General features: G+C 40.1%; 2 protein-coding genes across 3 annotated transcripts in view; both read left to right on the top strand.

The window, feature by feature from the left end:
- Positions 1-22,848, top strand: part of si:ch1073-228j22.2 — a 51,984-nt gene that overhangs the window by 21,522 nt on the left and 7,614 nt on the right. The gene's annotated exons all lie outside the window — the stretch shown is intronic.
- actl6b (actin-like 6B) lies at positions 910-22,695 on the top strand. 2 transcript variants are annotated; one of them, XM_005170576.6, is made up of 14 exons: positions 910-1,090; positions 6,085-6,161; positions 7,852-8,017; positions 8,108-8,208; positions 11,177-11,274; positions 11,396-11,490; positions 15,867-15,973; positions 16,450-16,539; positions 16,655-16,716; positions 17,341-17,455; positions 19,582-19,662; positions 19,796-19,891; positions 20,962-21,048; positions 22,439-22,695. In XM_005170576.6, the coding sequence occupies exons 1-14, from the start codon at positions 1,066-1,068 to the stop codon at positions 22,517-22,519; spliced, it is 1,281 nt and encodes a 426-aa protein (XP_005170633.2). In that variant the 5' UTR covers positions 910-1,065; the 3' UTR covers positions 22,520-22,695.

The following is a 22,848-nucleotide window of genomic DNA, read 5'->3' as shown; positions in this document are numbered from 1 at the left end:
CAGTGTGGTTAAAGATTAGAGAGAGAGAGAGAGAGAGAGAGAGGGGGGGGGAAGAGGGAGATAGAGAGAGAGAAAAGTTAATTGCATAACAAATAATAATAATAATAATTGCATGACAAATGTTAAAAATGTTTCGCCAGAGCATTTATAAAGTTTACATTAAATTTAAAAAAACATACATATATAATAAAAAAGTTAAAAATAAAAAAATTATAATATATATATATATATATATATATATATATATATATATATATATATATATATATATATATATATATATATATATATATTCTTGTGTATCATATTCACATAGATCAATAAAAAATAGTAATATATCAGAATAAACTGTACATTTAACAGTAAACATTATAGGATAAAACAGTAATAAAATCAATAATAATCAGTATTTTTACAATGATTTACTTATAATAATTTACACACACACACACACACTTTCTCTCTTCTCTTACATAGTGTGACCGCAATAATCAGTTTCCACTGTTTCCTCTGAACAATTAATGTGGCAAATAAACACTTAATAAAAGAAACACTTTATTTTACACAAATTAATATTTTGCACCATATAGGCAACTGCTTTATTACATATTTATAATTTTTCTAGCCATTTATGAAACGATGCTTTATGAAATTAATGCTAAACAAAATTTGTCTGGATTTATTTTTTTGGGAAACTTGCTGTACTCCGTGCATATGATTCGTGCAGCTGTTTCCGTCATCTAGGATGCGAGATCATGAGAATAAATCAGCTTTACAATAAATCTGATATCATTGTGTTCCATCATATGATCAATTCTCGTATTCGTCATTAGTCTAAATAAACGGCGGGAATGTTCTGCAGCAGCACGTGACAGCGCGAGAGGCTACCGGACACTGGCCGGTTACCGTCAGCAGCGCGTGACCGGTGACAGCAACAGCGAGACGCGCGTGCGCGTGCAGGAATAATCGGTTCCGTTATTTCCCCATCATACCCTCAGTGAACCGAACACACGACCTCCCGAACACACCCGGTAGGAGCGGCGGGTCCGGATCAATCCTCACGCGATGAGCGGCGGCGTGTACGGCGGAGGTAAGAGCGATCCCGCATCACCATGACAACCGCATCCGCGAGCCGGCAGCATCAGCCTCAGCGACGTTACGGTACAGTGTGGGGAAACAGTGTTTACACGGTGCGACACGCAGGAAATACACGCTTTTACCATGGTGAATGTTAAAAGCGTGTCTCATCAGCTCCTCCGGACACTATGATAGCATGAGGACTTGCTCTTCCAAGTTGTAGACACTGGGGTGTGTTTAACAGCAAAGCACTAGCCATATTTCCGCTTCAGCGTTTAAAAGCTTGACGTTTAATTAATAAACCTGACTGCTGATTCTTCTTAAGATTCACAGGGAACACCAGAATAAACCCGTTACTCATCATTTTAATCATGCACTCTAAAAATGCTGAGATGTCAACCATAGGTCTAACATGGACAAACCCGACCACTGGGTTATTCATATTCCACTGAAAAAGACGCTGGGTTTGTCCATATTTGACCAAACACTGGTGATCATCTATTCAAAACACCTGTGTTAAAATGTCATGTTAAGAAAATAACTGAGCAACTTCTGCTGAAACTATTCTGCTTATCTAATTTCACACACACACACACACACACACACACACACACACACACACACACACACACACACACACACACACACACACACACACACACACACACACAGTAATATCAGATCAGATCTGGCTGATGGTTTATAATAGGGCTGCTGGCTGCACGATATATGGTCTCAGTATCGATATCACCATGTGTGCATCTGCAATAGTCACAACACACACACTGTCAGAAAAGATGGTAGGGGAGCGCAGGGCACAAAGTAACGCAGGGTTAAATGCAACAGAGTTTTAAGGTATTTGCTCAGGGTTAACCATGGCATGCTTCCAAGGTTTCACCACACTGTCAGCAGACGTCTTCCTGCCAATTCTTGAAAAAATTAGGCAAAATTTGGATGAGAAACACTACATAAACCATTTTTGCAGCATAAAAGTATTTTTTATTAAAGTCAATATTTTTTTATTTAAAAAAAAAACCTGTGAAAGTATGTCAGAAAAATCTTATATTGTTGTGATCACCGTCTTCTAAAAGATTAAACCATTTTGAAAGATGTAAAACACACACAGTGACTGCGAGCCAGTTTTGAGGAAAACATGACACAGAAGGGTAGTTAGTTTTAACGGTGTTACAATTAAGCCACACACTGTTGGACACCTATTAAACCAACAAAATATATATTTTTTTAATTTTGAGTGTGATGTTGAGAACTTTTTAAATAAAACAGCTTTTTTTAATATAACATTTTTTTATTTAATAGAAAAAAATATTTTATCGCTAATAATGCAAATAAATGCATTGTATAATAATGAATAAATAAATAATAATGCAAATTCAAATGTGTTTATCCAATAAACAAATAAATGAAAATAAATAAGCATACTGTGCTATGTAGAATAAAACAGAAATGAGCCAACTATTGAGGAAATATAGCTATATTATTTAAAGTAAACTCAATTTAAATTATGTGACGTAGTGGCGCAGTAGGTAGTGCTGTCGCCTCACAGCACGAAGGTCGCTGGGTCGCTGGTTTGAACCTCGGCTCAGTTGGCGTTTCTGTGTGGAGTTTGCATGTTCTCCCTGCGTTCGCGTGGGTTTCCTCGGGGTGCTCCGGTTTCCCCCAGTTTGCCCACAGTCCAAAGACATGCGGTACAGGTGAATTGGGTAGGCTAAATTGTCCGTAGTGTGTGTGTGGATGTTTCCCAGAGATGGGTTGTGGCTGGAAGGGCATCCGCTGCGTAAAAGCCTGCTGGATATGTTGGCGGTTCATTCCGCTGTGGCAACCCCGGATTAAAAAAGAGACTAAGCCGACAAGAAAATAAATGAATGAATTTAAATTAATTGTGAAATCTGCCTTTAAATGCATGTGTTACATCAAACTCCCTGTCTGTTACAATTTGCTCCGTGGGTGGGGTGAATTGTAACGTTTTTACTCCTGGCACTTTTGGCAATACTGCACAGAAACCACAGGTCTGGTGATCATAATTCCAGTGCTCATTTGTAGGAGAGGCTTGTGTGTTATTGGTAAAAAAACATGGTTTGTCTAACCCCATTACTTTGTTTATTATTTGGCCAAAACCAAAAAGTGTTACTTTGTGCCCTGCTCTCCTCTACAAACCCTTGACACTGTGCCTTTTTATGAGACAGAATTGTAGCGTAAGACAAAGAAACACATTTGTACCATTGCAGTTTGCACCTTTAAGGACGTCGTTTGTACCATGGGAAAATAAAATGTCCCTTTGGTTTTTAAAACCTGCAGATACAATATTGTAGCTTCATCAGAGGTACAAATCTGATCCATGAAGGCACTACTACAGTGACAAGACAAAGCAAACCGTAACTGTCAGATGTGTTCCTTCAAGAACTATTTAAAGGTGTTTTGCTTTATCCAAAATGCCTTAATTTATTCATTTATTTATTTTTTTGCCCAGTTAGTCCCTTTATTAATCCGGTGTCGCCACAGTGGAATGAACCGCCAACTTATCCAGCAAGTTTTTACGCAGCGGATGCCCTTCCAGCCGCACCCATCTCTGGGAAACATCCACACACACACACACATTCATACACTATGGACAATTAAGCATACCCAATTCACCTGTACCACATGTCTTTGGATTGTGGGGGAAACCGGAGCCCCCGAAGGAAACTGCCCCGCGAAGGCAGGGAGAACATGCAAACTCCACACAGAAACGACAACTGAGCCGAGGTTCGAACCAGCGACCTTCTTGCTGTGAGGCGACAGCACTACCTACTGCGCCATCACCAGACCTCAAAAGTATCAAATAATAATAACAATAATAAATAAACAAACAAATCAAATAATTTTACAAAGACTTCAAAAAGCATGACAAAAGTTAAAAAATGTAATAATTTCATAATAAAAAGTGTACAATCTCAGTGAATTAGCTACGTCAGTGGCGCTGATCAGTCCACAATAATTTAGTGGCTGAATATTATTCATTTATTCATTTATTGAAATATTGTGAATTCACGCAAGTACATTTAGATTAATAATATCAACAACTAAATCATATTGGGGTGGCCACAGGGGGTGCCCCTGATCTAAACTCTTCATAAATGTTTCCAGGGCCGGAGTGGGACTCCTTTTCAGCCCTGGAGTTTCAAGCCTTACGCCCCATTCACACGAGGCTTCAGCGTCAACACTTGACTGAAGGCATGTCTGAAGTATTTTGCATACAGTCTGTTTGTATTTGCATACAGCAATCTGATTGGCTGACGCTTCCGTCAGCGCTTGAAAAGTTGAGCTAGTCCCAACTTCTGCAGCGAGCAACGCCTCTGAAGCGGCCCCGACAGATCCACAATGCAGTTCGGCAACGCCTAATGTCAAAGTGAATGGGAAGCGTTGATGCTGACGCCCCGTGTGAATTGGGCCCACTTCAGTGCAGTATCTGAGTATATATTCTGTGCTAAATTCTTTATGGATATCCAGTCCTTTTTAACGGTGGTCACACACACACACACAAAAAAAAAATATATATATATATATATATATGTACACCTACATAAGTAACCCAAAGAGTATTATACAGTATATCTTAACAATAATAAAATAATAATAATAATAATAAGTGAAGTTTATTCATAAACTAATTTCGAGAGGATCACGTGATTATGATTGAACACGGCTGGTTTTGCATTAGTATGCATGATCCACCAATCAGGCCAATCCTAACCCACTATAAAGAGCCAGGGTTTCTCACTACAGTCATCTTCGATTTAAATAATCCCCCCTTCCACCCTTACCTCTTCACCTTTCCCTCCATAGGGCGACACGGTGGCCCAGTGGTTAGCACTGTTGCCTCACAGCAAGAACGCCACCGGTTCTAGTCCTTTAACAGGCCAGTGGTCGTTTCTGTGCATAGTTTTGCATGTTCTTCCCGTGCTTGCGTGGGTTTCCCCAGGTCCTCCGGTTTCCTCACACATTCCAAAAACATGCAAAACAAGTGAACTGATCAATGTAAATTTTGCACCACAGTCAATCTCCCACCCTGCAGGATATCTGTTAATAGCATTCAATTTTTAGTCATCAGTTTTTATCAAGGGGGAGTTGTCGAGATCTAGCTGAGCTCAAGGCTCCCCTCTCGCCCTGCAAACGTTCAGGTTCGAACTTGGGTCCGCAGCGTCATAACGCAATGTGGAACACAATGGCGCTGTTTCACTGAAGAGTTTGGAATAAAACATAAATATTGCACTGTATAGATTTCTGACCAGGTTATGTCAGATTTATTAATGTAGTGAATCATCTGAGTTTCATTGAGCAGGTGTAATATTCATTAATATTAACTATTCGAATGCTTATTTTCACTGAGGTGCCGCTGCTTGGGGTTGAATGATAGTTACGTCATCATTAACCTGCAGGCTGCAGTTTGCTCACGAGACTGTGAGAAAATAAATAAATAGAGCGGAGTTTCAGCAAAATAATGAATAAAAAGAGTGAGGCGATGGTCAAATAAACATTCATTCATTCATTTTCTTTTCAGCTTTGTCCCTTTATTAATCTGGGGTCGCCACAGCGGAATTAACCACTCGGTCAAATAAACTAATAAATGAAAAAGTGCGACTGCTGAGAGTGCAAGCAGCGGGACACCGGCCCTCATGGCCAAAAAACAGACCGACCCACCGGGAATTCTTCCGGTCCTCCCGATTAGCAAATCCAGGCCTAAATATTTCAAAGAAAAACAAAGTATCGCCATGACAGATTTTTCCAATATGGTGCAGCCCTACTTTATAATAATATCGTCTCCAGACTGTCATGATGATCTAGATCTAGATGGATATATCAGCTAGATCTAAACTAAAGACATCACATTGACAGACATTATCGGTGCGGCAGTGGAAGAGTGTGTGTATGATGACTGATCGACTGATCAACAGATGTGTGTTGAACTGCAGATGAGCACAGATAATCATCAGTGTGTCTCTGTGTCAGATGAAGTGGGCGCGCTGGTGTTTGACATCGGCTCGTTCTCCACCAGAGCAGGATACGCTGGAGAGGACTGTCCCAAGGTCAACACACACCTACACATACATCCTTCTGTTCATCTGTCCATCCATTCATCCCTTCATCTGTTAACGCCTATCAGCCAATCTAGCCATCTGTTTTGTTCATCTATCCATCAGTCTATATACACTTTCATTCATCTGTTCATCCATCCATCTGTTTATTCATCTATCAATCAAACTATCTGTCCATTTACTCTTCCATTCATCTGTGTGTCCATCCATCCTGATACCCTTTTGTCATCTCAGGCAATCCACCTGCCCACATTTACTATCCTTCTGTTAATGTCTGTCCATCAGTCAGTCCATCCATCTGTCCCAATATCCTTCTGATCATATGTTTGTCCATTCATCCATCTGTCCTTATATCATTCTGTTCATCCATCCATCCGTTTGTACATTCATTCATATATCCTTCTGTTAATGTCCATCCATGAGCCAGTCCATCCATCAATCCATCCGTCCGTCCGTCCATCCATCCATCCATCCGTCCGTCCTGCCGTCTGTCCATCCATCCATCCATCCGTCCGTCCTGCCGTCTGTCCATCCATCCATCCATCCATATATCCTTCTGTTAATGTCTATCCATCAGCCAGTACATCCATCAGTACACATCCTTCTGTCCATCCATCCATCCCCTTCTGTTAATGTCTATCCATCAGCCAGTCCATCCATCTGTCCATATATCCTGTCCCTATATTACTTTGCTCATCTATCCATCCATCTGTCCACCCATCCATCCGTCCATCCATCCATCCATCCATCCGTCCGTCCGTCCGTCCGTCCGTCCGTCCGTCCGTCCGTCCGTCCGTCCGTCCGTCCGTCCATAATTCCATCCATCTCTATATTATTTTGTTTATTCATCCATCCATCCATCCATCCATCTGTCCACCCATCCATCCATCCATCCATCCATCCATCCATCCATCCATCCCCTTCTGTTAATGTATATCCATCAGCCCACATCCTTCTGTCCATACATCCATACGTCCATCCATCCATCCATCCATCCATCCATCCATCCATCCATCCATCCATCCCCTTCTGTTAATGTCTATCCATCAGCCAATCCATCCATCTGTCCATATATCGTGTCCCTATACTTTGTTTATCTATCCATTCATCTGTCCATTCATCTGTCCACCCATCCATCTGTCCACCCATCCATCTGTTCATCCATCTGTCCACCCATCCAGCCGTCCATCTGTCCCTATATTATTTTGTTCATTCATTCATCCATTCATCTGTCCACCCATCCATCCATTCGTCCATCTATCCGTCTACCCATCCACCCATCCATCCATCCATCCACCCATCCATCCATCCATCCATCCATCTGTCTACTCATCCACCCATCCGCCCATCCATCCATCTCCTTTTGGTAATGTCTATTCATCAGCCAGTCCATCTATCTGTCCATATATTCTTCTGTTTATCCATCCATCCATCCATCCATCCATCCATCCATATATGCTTTTGGTGATGTCTATTCTTCCATCCATCCATCTTTCTTTTATTGTGTATCCATCAGCCAATCAATCCATCTGTCCTTAAATCCCTTTGTTCATTGTCCATCTATTCATTTATCCATCTGTTCATCAATCCATCCATCATCTGTCTCTCCACCCAACATCCATCCAGTTGAAGTGTGAACTGAACAGCTCATGATTACCGTTGTGCTCCTTTTACGGTTCAGGCGGATTTTCCCACCACTATAGGAGTGAACGCCGAGGAGGAGGGGCCAGCGGACATGGGGGTGGAGCAAGAGAGCAACAGTGGGCGGAGCTACTACATTGACACCACAGCTCTGCATGTGCCGCGGGCAGGAGTAGAGCTGATCTCTCCACTGAAGAACGGCATGAGTACGACACACACACACTATTGAACATCAACTACACATGTTTATTTTCTGCATCTCAGATTATCATGTGTTCTTGACTAATCTCTGCTAGTTGAGGACTGGGATGCTTTCCAAGCCATAATCGACCACATCTACAGCAAACACATCAAATCAGAGCCCGCTTTACACCCCGTCCTGATGTCTGAAGCTCCTGTGAGTACATCCGTTTAGAATATAATGTCACCACTGAATTCAGTGCTTCAGTATATTCATTCAATTGGGAAAACAGCTCTTTCTTTTGCAGTTTATTTCATTCACAAATAACCTACTGTCATAATTTTTCTTCATTTACCCCTACTTATTTGGGATTAGTAACCAACTTCTCGAATAAAAATTAAAAGACTCACTCTGACTGAATCACTGAATCTGTGAGACGTTGAATCAAACTGAAAAAATGATTCCTTCTGATTAATTTGAACCGATTCAACAGGTAGAAAGAATCAGTTTGTTCATGAATCAGACATTACTACTATCATACACTCGGCGCAATGTGGCGCAATTGTTGTTTGTTAGTTTCAGCTTGCCGCAAGATTGATTTTGACGCTTTGCAGCACGCTGTTTAAATAGCAAATGCATTTGCGCTCATATGTGCACCCATAGGCGGTCTGATCTGAAAAAGGAGGCGTGTTGAGGTGTATTGCTGGCGCGTTGCTATTTTGAGAAACTATAATAGTCTGTTCAATAGACCAGATCAAAGCAGGTCTAAAGTCCAGCGCAGAGAGCGTTAGTTGTGCACCTCGCTTACACACTGCTTAATACACACAAGATGTAGAGCAATACGCAAATATCTTTACACATGAAAAAGAATTAAAATATTAAGGATATATATAGGATATAATAAGGATATATATATAGGATATAAATATAAAGAATTAAAATATTACAAAACATATTATTTTCAAGCGTACGTAAATAAAAACCCCAAACTTTCATGCCTTCTTCATCTCAGGGGGCTTTTTCAGTTCATTCATAACAATTTGCTTCTGTATAATGTTATTATTATTAGCAGCATTATTTATTATTTGCATATTTATATTTGTTTAATTAAAAACAAGCTTAGATTTGTCCACCTGTCAGGTTTTAGACCATATGGGGCACAGCATGTGTTTTAGGATATAACTCAGTTGTTTGAGCTCACTTCATTATTATTGTTCATTTATTCATTTGCTGGAAATTAGAACTGAATTTAGAAATAGTTTTGAAACAAATCTTTATGCTTAAGAAACAAAATTTATTATTTATAGGCTAATTGATGTCTGCTAATTGAAGGTTTCCCTATCCACGAGGGTGAAAGTGAAAGTAGATAATGAGGAGGCTCATCTCTCATTCTCGCGCTGCAGATGCTCTGTTTGACTGTTTTCTCTCTAGTGAAGCGTTCAGTTTTTCCACTTACAAAGTCACCATGTAAATAGTAAATACACCATGGCGTGACACAAAGGGAATGGGAGATGAGACTCTGATTGGTTTATTCTCAAAACACACCTATAACTCATTAAGAGAATAAGCTCAACCCTGTTAGACCATGCGCCACGGCGCAAAGCAGATTTTTCCGTCCTTATATTAGCAAATGTGGATTCAGACACGCCCTTAATGCGTTTGCGCCCTGCGCTTTGCACTTTACGCATGGATCATCAAAACAGAGCCCTATGTCTTAGAGTATTGATTTCTTCAGTTCAAAACTACTACTAATATTATATTTCGGTGAAATTTGCTGGACTGGAAATGTCAATATTATGCTTTGGAATGTAGTAAAGCAAAAGTTCCCCAAATAACAAAATACATGATTAAGGACATGATTAAGGACAAACTGATTGAATTGAACGCGATTTAGGTAAAAACATAAACAATGCAAACATAAAAATTAAACAAAACTAATCAGAAGCATGAGTTCTGTGAAATAAGAATGAAACGACAGAAAGAGAAAGGATTAAAATACAGAAATGTGTTCAATGCTTTGTATAAAGGCTGTTTTGGTGCTGCAGCTTTAAAGACGTCTCTCATATGGAGAATGAAGCCTCATGCTCAGGTGTGAGTTTCTCACAGACTTTAACAGTGTGTCGAAATCTTGATGCTCCTGTGGGTCTCGTCTATCAAATCTGAGCTTTGTTCTGTATTTTCTATTGCAGGGGTCGGGAACCTTTTTTCCATTTCAGATTTTTTGCCAAATGCATTTTTTTTAAAGAGCCATTGGGGATATATATGAAGCATCACATGTTGAGCAAGTCCATGTATTAAGAAAGGATAATAAATAGATTTTTTTCATGAATGTTGCTTGAATTTACTTGCGCAAGCTTACCATAAAAATGTAAGTTGCATGCCCTTAATTGTTGTCGCGTTTCAAGGTAATTCACAGCGCCGCACATGTGCATTTGTTGAAACGTCCTTTTATTCATATTAATTTTGCAGTAAAAATATACAAAAAAAAAGTTATTTTAATTGTATTTTCAATAGAAAGCTGATTTTTAGTGACAGTTAAGAAATTTTAATGAAGGGAGACAGCTGGAGAGCTAGATATTTTTGGTCAAAGAGCCACATGTAGCTCCGGAGCTATAGATTCCCTACCCCTGCTCTATTGGATTGGGGTCGGGTGATTGGCTGGGCCATTCTACAGCTTGATTTTCTTTCTCTAAAAGCATATGAGAGTCTCGTTGGATGTTATGGATCATTGTCTTGCTGAAATGTCCACCCTGGCTTCATCTCTGAGAGAATTCAGCTGCTGTCTAGGGTTTCCCTGCTTAACTATACCTCCTTTTCTTCATGTTTTCAATACTTTTCCCTGCAAAATTTCATTTTATTACACAGAACTTCATTTATAAAGTAATTATATTTGTTTTCTTTGCATATATGAAGATTTATTTGATTGTTTCCAACATCTAGGGAAAATTTCAAGTCAACGGCACCTTTAGAAATATGCTTTCTGAGAAAAATGGTGACGTGTTCAATACTTATTTCCCCCGCTGTATTTACTTTTATGTTCGACAGAAAAAAAACATCCTCAAACTAATTCATAACAAGTCAATGATTGACTTCAATGAAGTCCTGTCTGAGATTTGTATGACCTGAGCGATGCATTTGCAGTATATTCAAAGATTTTCTCACCTCCATCTCTCTTTTGTGACAGTGGAACTCGCGAGCCAAGAGGGAAAAACTCACAGAGCTCATATTTGAGCATTACAACATCCCCGCTTTCTTCCTGTGCAAAACAGCCGTGCTCACCGCGTATCCAATCAGAGCGCAGCACTCAGGGACGTCAGCCAATCACAGTGCAGTTGCTCATGTATTAAAGGCAGGCTGATGATGTCATGATGTTTGTACCTCACCTTAACCTGATCGACTGCAGCTTCGCCAACGGTCGAGCCACGGGCCTGGTGCTGGACAGCGGAGCCACGCACACCACCGCCATCCCTGTGCATGATGGGTACGTCCTGCAGCAAGGTAAAGACCAGAGTGTTCGTTACTTTAAGTCACAGAAACGACACATCACAACATATGGGGGATTCTAGAATTGAATCGTAATTTTACACAACAAAAAAAATCAATTTGTGTTGGGACCAGGCACGTGCACACATAGGGCTCAACCTGTGCAGTGCACATGCCCCTTTTAGTCTTGGATTGAAAGTGCCCTTCCAAAATGATCAAAAGTGCCCCCGCGACACCCCCCCTGCCCCCCACGCCCTTCAGTAGGCGCGACAACACCGCTCTTGAATACGCGCTTTCCAAACCCCTCCCCCCCGCTTTACAGTACGCATGGAACAACATCGCTGATCAGAATGCACACGACAACACCGCTCTTTAGTACTAGTACGACTACTACGACTACGACTACAACGACGGCGGCGGTGGCTGCGACAACAACAACTAACCAATTTGGCACCCTAGGTAAGATTTCAGGTGGCGCCCTGTCACATCGCAGTAATTTCACTGCTAGTGTACAGTCATAAGAAACTAAATAGCTTTTTGATCGACTACTACAAGCTGGGAAAACGTCAGATAAATATGCCAAGGCAATTAACGTTACTGCTGAATAGATCTAATGTTTACACATTTGCTTGAGGAAGAAATGATAGGGGTAGTCACATTACTATTACTATTTTCCATAACATCAATGCAATATTGACAATAAAATAAAAGGTTTAACCCATTAAAATTAATGGCCTATACAGAAATTAAATAAAGCTATAAAATCTACTTCACTTTAGATTGTATTTGCATATTATGGAGACCCAGAAGGGACGTAGTGGAGGAGATAAAAATTGGCATGGATATATACATTAGATGTCGCCTGGCCTATTGTTGTCTATTGGATGGAATGCGTCAATAGCGCCGCCATCTTGGTACAGGGTAGCGCTCCTTTGAAATGAATGCGGGACCAAGGTACAGTGGAGGGCTGTGGCCATCCAAAGCCAGAGATATACACATATACACATATATCTGTGATCGGGAGTTTTCCTGGATGTTAGTATGCAATTTTTTTTTTCTATTTACGAAAATTATAATTTTACATCACTTTTCTACATTGATGGATCAGTGACCGCACGGGCATTCCTGACAAAAAGCTTGTGTTCATGTGTACAGAAATGTACTATTCACCTTCCCTGTTAAATGTGATCTAATCATGTCCTGAAACACAGCTTCTCTCCTGCTTTCACTTCTCATACTGATGAAGGGAGCGATTCGCTTGTGAATGAACGACTCGTTCACTAGTCGACAATAATACAAGTGTTTGGCAGCGCAGCATCTCGTTGTCATATTTCTTTTGCATTGTTTGCTGATTTTATTCAACAAAACTAGCATAAGCCGAGTGTTTAGTGCGAGTTGGTGCTGCTTTGCCGTATGGTGAATGCAGTAAGTGACGGTATTATCATCGAAAACGTTACGTGATTAGCACAAAAGTTAATAACATACAAAAACAGAAAAAAAACTTAATCTCACCTATGAAATGTTCTGCCTTTGTGCTTTGTTTTCTTTGTTTGCTCGTTACTACACCCGTAGACAGCGCTAAAGTCCCGCATCTTCATGTAATAACACCGTCTTGACTAGTACGGTAGAATGACATTTGTCCTGGGAGCACTGTACCAATGTGGCGGCGCTATTGACGCATGCTCAGGGTCCCTATGCGATATCTAGTGTATATATCTATTAAAAATTGGTAGGGTGAAAAAAAATAATGGGTAGGAGAAAAAAAATGGGTGAAATAAAAAAAATGGGTGGGAAGAAAATATATATTTCTAAGTTTTTGCGTTCTCTCGCAAAGTTTTGCGTTATCTGGCAAAGATGTTTTGTGTTCCCTCAAACACTTCCTGTTCACTTCACTCACTTAAAGCCTCCTGTTTTTGACGAAATTCTCCCATATTTTACCATCCTATCCCACTTACATTACTCACTTGTGTGATAACAGAGATGTCACTTTAAATAGCGTGTATATAAGCTGATCTGGGATCAGTTTATTGTACGGAGCGCGTCTGTCAGTCAGCGCTGACATGCATTCACAGATTCAGAGGATGCATATGAAAGGCGACGATCGACCCACAGCTTTAATGTAAAGAGAGTGAATGCAGACATTTTAATATTAATTTGAGCGTGCTTTCAAGATTAAACATATATCAGAAATATGGGAAAATACTTAATGCTAGGATGATAGTGGAATAGGATGGTAAAATACGGGAGAATTTCGGCAAAAACGGGAGAGTTTACATGAATGAGAACAGGAAGTGTTTGTGGAGAAACAGTTTTGCGAGGGAACGCAAAACAAAAGCTTGAAAATGTGTTTTCCTATCACTCTGTTTTTTTCTCCAACCCAGTTTTTTTTCTTCCAACAAAAGCTACTATAGTTATTTAGTGAAGAGCAGCTAGTGAATCTCTCATTGTGTTTTGTTTGATAACAGAGGTGTTCATGTAAGAATGCACAGATCTATAATGAAGCATTCGACTACTTTAGTAACTGTTTGTGCTCGTTTAAGAGAAAATTAGTAGTGCTTAAAATAAAACACGCAGGACGGAGCAAAAAAAAAAAAAAACGAAAAAAATAAGCACTTTTCCGACGGTCCCTTACTGAGAACTCCTCTCAGCGTGAGCTCTCCCGGCTAAACGCAGATTGCGAGGGCTTAAACGAAGCAGTGGTCGTAATGTCAAGCGGGAAAAAAAAGAAAAAGACAGCTGTGAAACATAACCAGCTTTGTCTTTTTGTTGGAAACACACTTTAGATCTTTTTAGAGTAAGAGTTTTTTTGAGTTGTTGCCGTCTGTCACTGAATGTGTCAGAAATATCGAAAACAAAACCAACTTACCCCCGCTCATTTCTGGCGCCCCCTGGATGTACAGCGCCCTTAGCATTTGCCTATACTGCTTATGCCACGGGCCGGCCCTGGTTGGGACAGACAAAAAGTGAATGAGTTTGTACATACTTAAGTGGATCGAAAATAAAACAATAAAGTTGTCTCACAAAACAAAACAAAAACTCAAGAATTGTGCTGTTTCAGCTTTCTTCAAACGAGTAGTTAGAACAAACACCAAACATGGAGAGGGGTCTGGATGCAGTGCAATCTGAGCTGCATCCAATGTTTTTAATGGACTCACCTAGCCCCACCCCTAACCCTAGCCCTCACAGTGACGTCACTCACTCCATTTGAGTGCATCTGACACTGCATCGCTGAGTGATGCATTCTCAGCTTGCATCATGAAGGCTGCATCCAGATACTATTGCAAACATCTGACTGATGGATTAAATATGATACTCAATGCAAGACTCGTTTCAGAATTGAAGACGTATTTCATTAATTCGTTAATTTTTCTTCAGCTTAGTCCCTTATTTATCAGGGGTGGCCACAGTGGAATGAACCGCCAACTTATCCAGCATATGTTTTACACAGCGGATACCCTTTCAGTCGCAGCGCAGTACTGAGAAACACCAATACACACTCATTCACACACAAACTCACACTACGACCAATTTAATTTATTCAATTGACCTATAGACTCGAACCAGCAACCTTCTTGCTGTGAGGCCACCGTGCAAACAACTGAGCCAGCATTCTCCATTAGTTTACTTTAAACTGGAATGATATAGAACAAATGTACAATTTGCAGCAAGTTGAATTCATTAAGGGCAACACGCTGGCTCAGTGGTTAGCAATGTGGCCTCACAGCAGCAAGGTCGAAGGTTCGAATCCCTGTTGGCATTTCTGTGTGCATGTTTTCCCCGTGTTGGTGTGGGTTTCCCCCACAGTCCAAACACATGCGTATAGGGGAATTGATGAACTACATTAATCGTAGTGTATGAGTGTGTGTGAATGAGTGTGTATGGGTGCTTTCCAGTACTGGGTTGCAGCTGGAAGGGCATCCGCTGCATAAAACATACACTGGAATAGTTGGTGGTTCATTCCGCTGTGGCGACCCCTGATGAATAATGGGATGGAAAATCAATGAATGAATGAATATCAGGAGGGCTAATAACTTCTGAAATCAACTGTGATTCTGAAATCCTGAATCCGTATGAATGCGGAGACAGTAGAAATAGGTATAGTGGGAGTCTTTAAGTTATTATTTTACACCCAAAACGTCTGTAAATACAACTTGATATCAATTGTGTTGTTATTCTCTAATCTGCTTTTAAACCTGTTTCATTAAAGTCTTTAATCAAGGAGATGTAAAATGTTCCCACAGTTCTAAAATCCTCCATAAACACACACACACACACACACACACACACACACACACACACACACACACACACACACACACACACACACAAAAACACACACACACACACACACACACACACACACTGTGGGTCTGTGTTTTGTGTGTGTTCAGGGATCGTGAAGTCTCCTCTGGCCGGGGACTTCATCAGCATGCAGTGTCGAGAGTTGTTTCAGGAGATGAACATCGACACCGTTCCTTCATACATGATCGCGTCAAAGGTAGTGTGTGTGTTTCATTTCATTCGGCTTAGTCCCTTATTTATTAGGGATCACCACAGTGGAATGAACTGCAAACTATTCAGAATATGATTTACAGAGCGGATGCCCTTGCAGTCGCAACCTAGTACTGGGAAACACCCAAACACACTCATTCACACACACACACTCATACACTACGGCCAATTTAGTTCATCAATTCCCCTATAGCGCATGTGTTTGGACTGTGGGGGAAACCAGAGCATGTGGAGGAAACCCATGCAAACACGGGGAGAACATGCAAACTCCACATAGAAATGCCAACTGACCCAGCCGGGACTCGAACCAGCGACCTTCTTGGCGCCACAGTGATAACTACTGAGCCACAGTGTCATCCTAGTGTGTGTGTGTCCTGTTTTTCTCTGTGTGTGTATATTTGAGTTCTGAATGTGTGTGTGTGTTTGTGTGTGTTTGTATGTGTGTGTGTGTGTGTTAATCAGGAGCCCGTGAGGGAAGGAGCTCCGGCGATGTGGACAAAGAAAGACAAACTGCCTCCAGTCAGCAAGTCGTGGCACACGTTTATGTGTAATGTAAGAGTCCAGATTGGTGTGTGTGTGCACGTGTGTGTGTGCACATGTGTGTGTGTGTGTGTGTGTGTGTGGGTGAGTGTATGTATCACTGTGACAATGGATTTGACTGTTTCAGGAGGTGATCCAGGACTTCCAGGCGTCTGTGCTGCAGGTGTCTGACTCTCCGTACGATGAACAGTGAGTGAAACACACACACACACACACACACACACACACACACACACACACACACACACACACACACACACACACACACACAGAAAAAAATTGTTCGCCCTCCTCTGAAATTTGTTTTCTTTTACAAATATTTCTCTAGAGCTGTTCAACAGAGAGATGATTTGGTGACACTTCACTTGAAGGGGTGTTCATAAGGCTGTCATTAAATCTTTATGATCATGACATCACACATGAATGACGTCATGAATGTAAATGAGATTTCATGCATGCTTATAACTAATGTCGTGAAGTGTTATAAGCATGCGTAAAGTCTCATTGACATTGATGTTGTCAATCATGTGTGATGTCATGATTATAAAGGTTTGATGACAGTGTTGGTGGTTCATTCCGCTGTGGCAACCCCTGATGAATAAAGGGACTAAGTCAAAGGAAAATGAATGAATGAATGGCTGTGTTCCCTTGTTCTGAACAAAACAAAAAGTTCCCTTCCTCTGTTAAACTGCACTGGGGAAATGTATAAAAAACATCAAAAATTCACCGGAAGGCTAATAATATTGACTGTATATGAATATTGTGTGTATATGACCTGAATGTGTGTGTATTTATGTGTGTATGTGTGCTCAGGGTGGCTGCTCAGATGCCAACAGTGCATTACGAGATGCCGAGCGGATACAGCACAGATTTTGGAGCGGAGCGTTTGCGGATACCGGAGGGTCTGTTTGATCCATCTAATGTGAAGGTAAATTATAGACCAGCGTCTGCTGATCTGCTCTAATCAGAGATGATTCTTAACCAGGAGCAACAACAAGCATAACATCTGCTACAAATCAAAACACTTCCTATTTCAATCCATTCCTCCAACAAACATCACTTAAGTTTAAACTAAATCCCTAAAACCTGTCGCTAGATCTATTAACAAAGTCACTGTAAGTTCAGACTGCATCTTAACCAGTCCAAAGCTGATGATATGAAAAAGTTGCCATGTGTATCATAAGCATGAGCTAGGATTTAATTAGCATAAGCTGATCATTATAAGCATGCCTTGTTAATACCAATCTCTTCTTTTTTATGCATCCAAGAAAATTCTAAGCCATTAAAAATTGCATACATTGGAAAAAAAAAAAAAAAAAAAAAAAAAAAAAAAACAAATCAACCAACCAAACCAAACTAACCAACCAAACCAAACCAACCAACCAAACCAAACCAACCAACCAACCAAACCAAACCAACCAACCAAACCAAACCAACCAACCAACCAACCAAACCAAACCAACCAAACCAAACCAAACCAACCAACCAACCAACCAAACCAAACCAACCAAACCAAACCAAACCAACCAACCAACCAACCAACCAAACCAAACCAAACCAACCAAACCAAACCAACAACCCAACCAAACCAAAAAAAAAAAAAAAAAAAAAAAAAAAACAAATCAACCAACCAAACCAAACTAACCAACCAAACCAAACCAAACCCACCAAACCAACCAACTACCCAAACCAAACCAAACCAACCAACCAAACCAAACCAAACCAAACCAAACCAAACCAAACCAACCAAACCAACCAAACCAAACCAAACCAACAACCCAACCAAACCAAACCAAACCAACAACCCAACCAAACCAAACCAACCAAACCAAACCAAACCAAACCAAACCAACCAAACCAAACCAAACCAACCAACCAACCAAACCAAACCAACCAAACCAAACCAAACCAACAACCCAACCAAACCAAACCAAACCAACCAAACCAAACCAAACCAAACCAAAGCAAACCAACCAAATCAAACCAACCAAACAAACCAAACCAAACTAAAAACCCAACCAATAAACCAACCAAACCAAACCAACCAACCAAAGCAAACAACCCAACCAAACAGAATCGAACCAAACCAAACCAATCAACCAGCCAACAACCCAAGTCAACCAAACCACCAAACCAACTAAACCAACAACCCAACTCAACTAAACCAACCAACCAACGAAACCAAACCAAACAACTCAACCAAACCCAACCAACCAACCAACTAACCAACCAATCAACAACCCAGCCAAACTAAAACCAAACCAACCCGAACCAAACCAAATAACTAAACCAACTAACCAACCCAACTAAACTGACCAACCAACCAACCAACCAAACAACCAACCAAACAACCAACAAAACCAAACCAAATCAAGCCAAACCAACAACTCAATCCAACCCAACCAACCAATCAACCAAACCAAACCAATCAACCAACCAACCAACCAACCAGTTAACAACCCAGCAAAACCAAACCAACCAACCAACCAAACCAAACCAACAATCCTACCCAGCTAAACAGATCAACCAACCAACCAACGAAACCAAATAAAACCAAGCTAAACCAACAATTAAACCAATCAACCAAACCAATCAATCAACCAACCAAATAATACCAAACTAAACCAATAGTATCTGGATGCAGCCTTTATGATGCAAGCTGAGAGTGCATCACTCAGCGATGCAGTGTCAGACACAATGCACTCAATGGAGTGAGTGACGTCACTGTGACGGGTAGGGTTAGGGGTGGGGCTAGGAGAGCGCATTAAAAAGCATTTGCATCCAGACCCCTCTCAAATAAAGCAAACCAAACCAAGCCATGCCAAATCAACAAACCAAGTTAGTAATTAGTAGTGAGGGTGTTATCCAATCTTTAAAAAAATAAAGAATCTTAAGACACAATGAGATTATATTTCTAAAATTCTGCTGGTAAATTACTTAATATTTACTTTCCATTATAGCAACTGAAATCACATGTTGAGAGTCACAGATGAGGATTAAGAGAGAGAGTGTGTATGTAATGCTGATATGCGTGCTGTCTGTCTGTGTTCTCAGGGATTGTCCGGTAACACCATGCTGGGTGTCGGACACGTGGTCACCACCAGCATCGGCATGTGTGACATCGATATCAGACCGGTAGAACAGAACAAATAATCTCCAGTCATAAATGATGTGAAGTGCATTTTGTTAGTGTTTCATATTGATGTGTGTGTGTGTGTGTGTGTGTGTGTGTGTGTGTGTGTGTGTGTGTGTGTGTGTGTGTGTGTAGGGTCTGTACGGCAGTGTGATCGTGACAGGAGGAAACACACTTCTGCAGGGCTTCACAGAAAGACTCAACAGAGAACTGTCTCAAAAAGCACCACCGGTGAGCTCCTGATCTCTGTCTGATCACTGTCAGATCATAATCTCAGTCTGATCTCAATCTAAACTCAATCTGATCAATCAATCTGATCTCTGTTCAATTTGAATTTTATCTAATCTCTGTTTGACCTCAGTCGAAATTTGTTCTGATCATTGTCTGATCACAATTTGATCTTGATCTAAAGTCAATCTGATCACTGTTTGAACTCAATCTGACCTTCAATTTGAATTGAATATGATCTCTTTCTGATCTCACTATAAATGTATTCTTATCTTTCTGATCTCAATGTAAAGTTAATCTCATCTCTGTCTGATCACAATCTGATCTCAAACTAAACTCAATCCGATTTCTGTCTAAACTCAATCCGATTTCTGTCTAAACTCAATCTGATTTCGTTCTGAACTCAATCTAATCTAAGTTTGAACACATCTCAATCTAAAATCATACTGTCACTTTCTGATCTCAATCTCAAATAATCTGATATCTGTCTGATTACAATCTGAACTCAATCTGAATGCAATCTGGTCTCTGTCTGGTGTCAGAATTAATTCTGATCTCTTTCTGATTAAAATCCAAAATCAATCTGAACTCAGTTTGATCACATGATTTTTGTCTGATCCCTGCCTGATCAACATCTCAGTCCAATCTTAGTTTTGATTTTGAGTCTGATTGCTGCCTATTTTTAGTCTGGTCTCAATCTGATTTCTGTCTGATCACAATCTGACCCCAATCAAAACTCAATTACCTCAATTTGAATTTAATCTGATCTCTTTCTGATTTTAGTCTGAATTTATTCTGATCTCAATCTAAACTCAGTCTAATTTCCATTTAACTCAATATGATCTCAATCTAAAATTAATCTGATATCTGTGTGATCTCAATTTGAACTTGATATTGATCTAAATCCAAACTCTGTCTGACCATTTGATTTTGGTCTGATCTCTGACATCTGAACTCAGTGTGTTCTCGGTCTAATTTCAAATTGATCTAAATCTGAATTCTATCTGATTGCCGCCTGTCTTCAGTCTGATCTTATTCTGAACTCAACATCTAATGTCCTTCTGTGTCTGCAGAGCATGAGACTGAAGCTCATCGCCTGTAACAGCTCCATAGAGAGGAGATTCAGCTCCTGGATTGGAGGATCTATTCTAGCTTCACTGGTGAGATTTGAAGTAGATTGACAACCATTTTAATTTTGTATTCTGTGATAAAACAAGCTTCCATACTGTTAGTTTTTATTTCTCCAGTGCCATAATGCATTTGAACTCAGTTTGATTAAAATCTGATCTTAATCTAAACTCTGTCTGATCTCAATTTAAACTCAATCAGATTTCAATTTAAACTGATCTAATCCTGTCTGATCTAATTTTGAACAGACTGATCTCAATTTAAAGTTTATTTAAACTCTGGTCCTAACTTGAAATTTATCTGATCTCAATGTGAACTAAGTGTCATCTCAGTTGAACTCAATCTGATCTCTTTTTGGTTTCAATATGAACTCAATCTGATCTCTGTCTGGTCTCAATATGAACTCAATCTGATCTCTGTCTGGTTTCAATATGAACTCAATCTAATCTCTGTCTGGTCTCAATATGAACTCAATCTAATCTCTGTCTGGTCTCAATATGAACTCAATCTGATCTCTGTCTGGTGTCAAATTGAACTCAATCTTTTCTCTTGCTGATCTCAATATAAACTCAGTCTCATCTCAGTTTAAACTCTGATTTGTCTGATCTTAAACCGAACTTGATCTGATTTCCGCCTGGTCTCAATCCGAACTCAGTCTGATCTGAATTTTAACTCTGTCTCATCTCAATTGGAATTCAATCTGATCTGTATGATCTCAATTTGATTTTGAATTGATCTCTGTCTAGTCTTAATCTGAAACTGATCTGATCAAAATTTGAACTCAACCTGATCTCAATTTAAACTTAGTCTCATCTCAATTTGAACTCAATCTGATCTCTGTCTGGTGTCAATTTGGACTCAATCTTTTCTCTTTATAATCTCAATTTCAATTTAGTCTCATCTCTGTTTGAACCCAATCTGATCTCCGTCTGGTTTCTTATGAACTCAATTTGATGATCTCTGTCTGGTTTCAATATAAACTCAATCTTTTCTCTTTCTGATCTCAATATTAGCTCAGTCTCATCTCAGTTTGAACTCAATCTAATTTGTCTGATCTTAATCTGAACTCGATCTGATCTGAATTTTAACTCCGCCTCTGTCTGACCTCAATCTGATCTGTCTGATCTCAATTTGATTTTGATTTGATCTGTCTAGTCTTAATCAGAACTCATTCTGATGTCTGTCAGGTCTCAATCTGATCTCTTTCTGGTCTCAACATGACCTCAATGTGCTTATCTCAATATAAACTCTGTCTCATCTCAATTTGAAGTCGATCTGATTTGTCTGTTCTAATTTGAACTTGATCTGATCTCAATCTGAAACAGCAGATACTCTGAGATACACAGAGCAAACAGACTCGCACACATCTACAGATTGAGAATTAAGTGGATCTGCACTGACCTGAGCTGTGATCATCCACAGGGAACCTTCCAGCAGATGTGGATCTCGAAGCAGGAGTATGATGAGGGCGGAAAACAGAGTGTGGAAAGGAAATGCCCCTAAAACACACACACACACACACACACACACACACAAACAAAAGCGCATGCGGTCTGTGGAATGGTATGCCCTTCACCCTGAACTGCTGAATTATGTTTGTAAACAAACCACACATCTTTACAGTAACTCTGTGTTGCTTGCTCTGTCAGATACCCAATAAACTCAGAAATGGCCCAGTGTTCAAGACTTTATTAAGCCCATTTACACCCTTAATTGCAATAAATTATACATGCACACACACACACAGATATAACAGATGTATACAAATATACATAGCCTACATAGTACGGCTGCATAATATACTGTTTTAGCATCGATATCACAATGTGATC

The sequence above is a fragment of the Danio rerio genome, chromosome 23 (assembly GCF_049306965.1).
Source record: "Danio rerio strain Tuebingen ecotype United States chromosome 23, GRCz12tu, whole genome shotgun sequence".
Lineage (NCBI taxonomy): Eukaryota > Metazoa > Chordata > Actinopteri > Cypriniformes > Danionidae > Danio > Danio rerio.
Note: the sequence above shows the minus strand (reverse complement) of the source record. Positions and strands in the feature narration are given on the sequence as shown.

Bases quoted from the DNA above. Each gene is read 5' to 3' on its own strand.
- actl6b (XM_005170576.6), top strand. From the start codon at position 1,066: ATGAGCGGCGGCGTGTACGGCGGAG. The intron at 8,209-11,176 runs GTGAGTACATCC...CTTTTGTGACAG, and splicing joins TCCTGATGTCTGAAGCTCCT to TGGAACTCGCGAGCCAAGAG. The intron at 11,275-11,395 runs GTATCCAATCAG...GATCGACTGCAG, and splicing joins AAAACAGCCGTGCTCACCGC to CTTCGCCAACGGTCGAGCCA.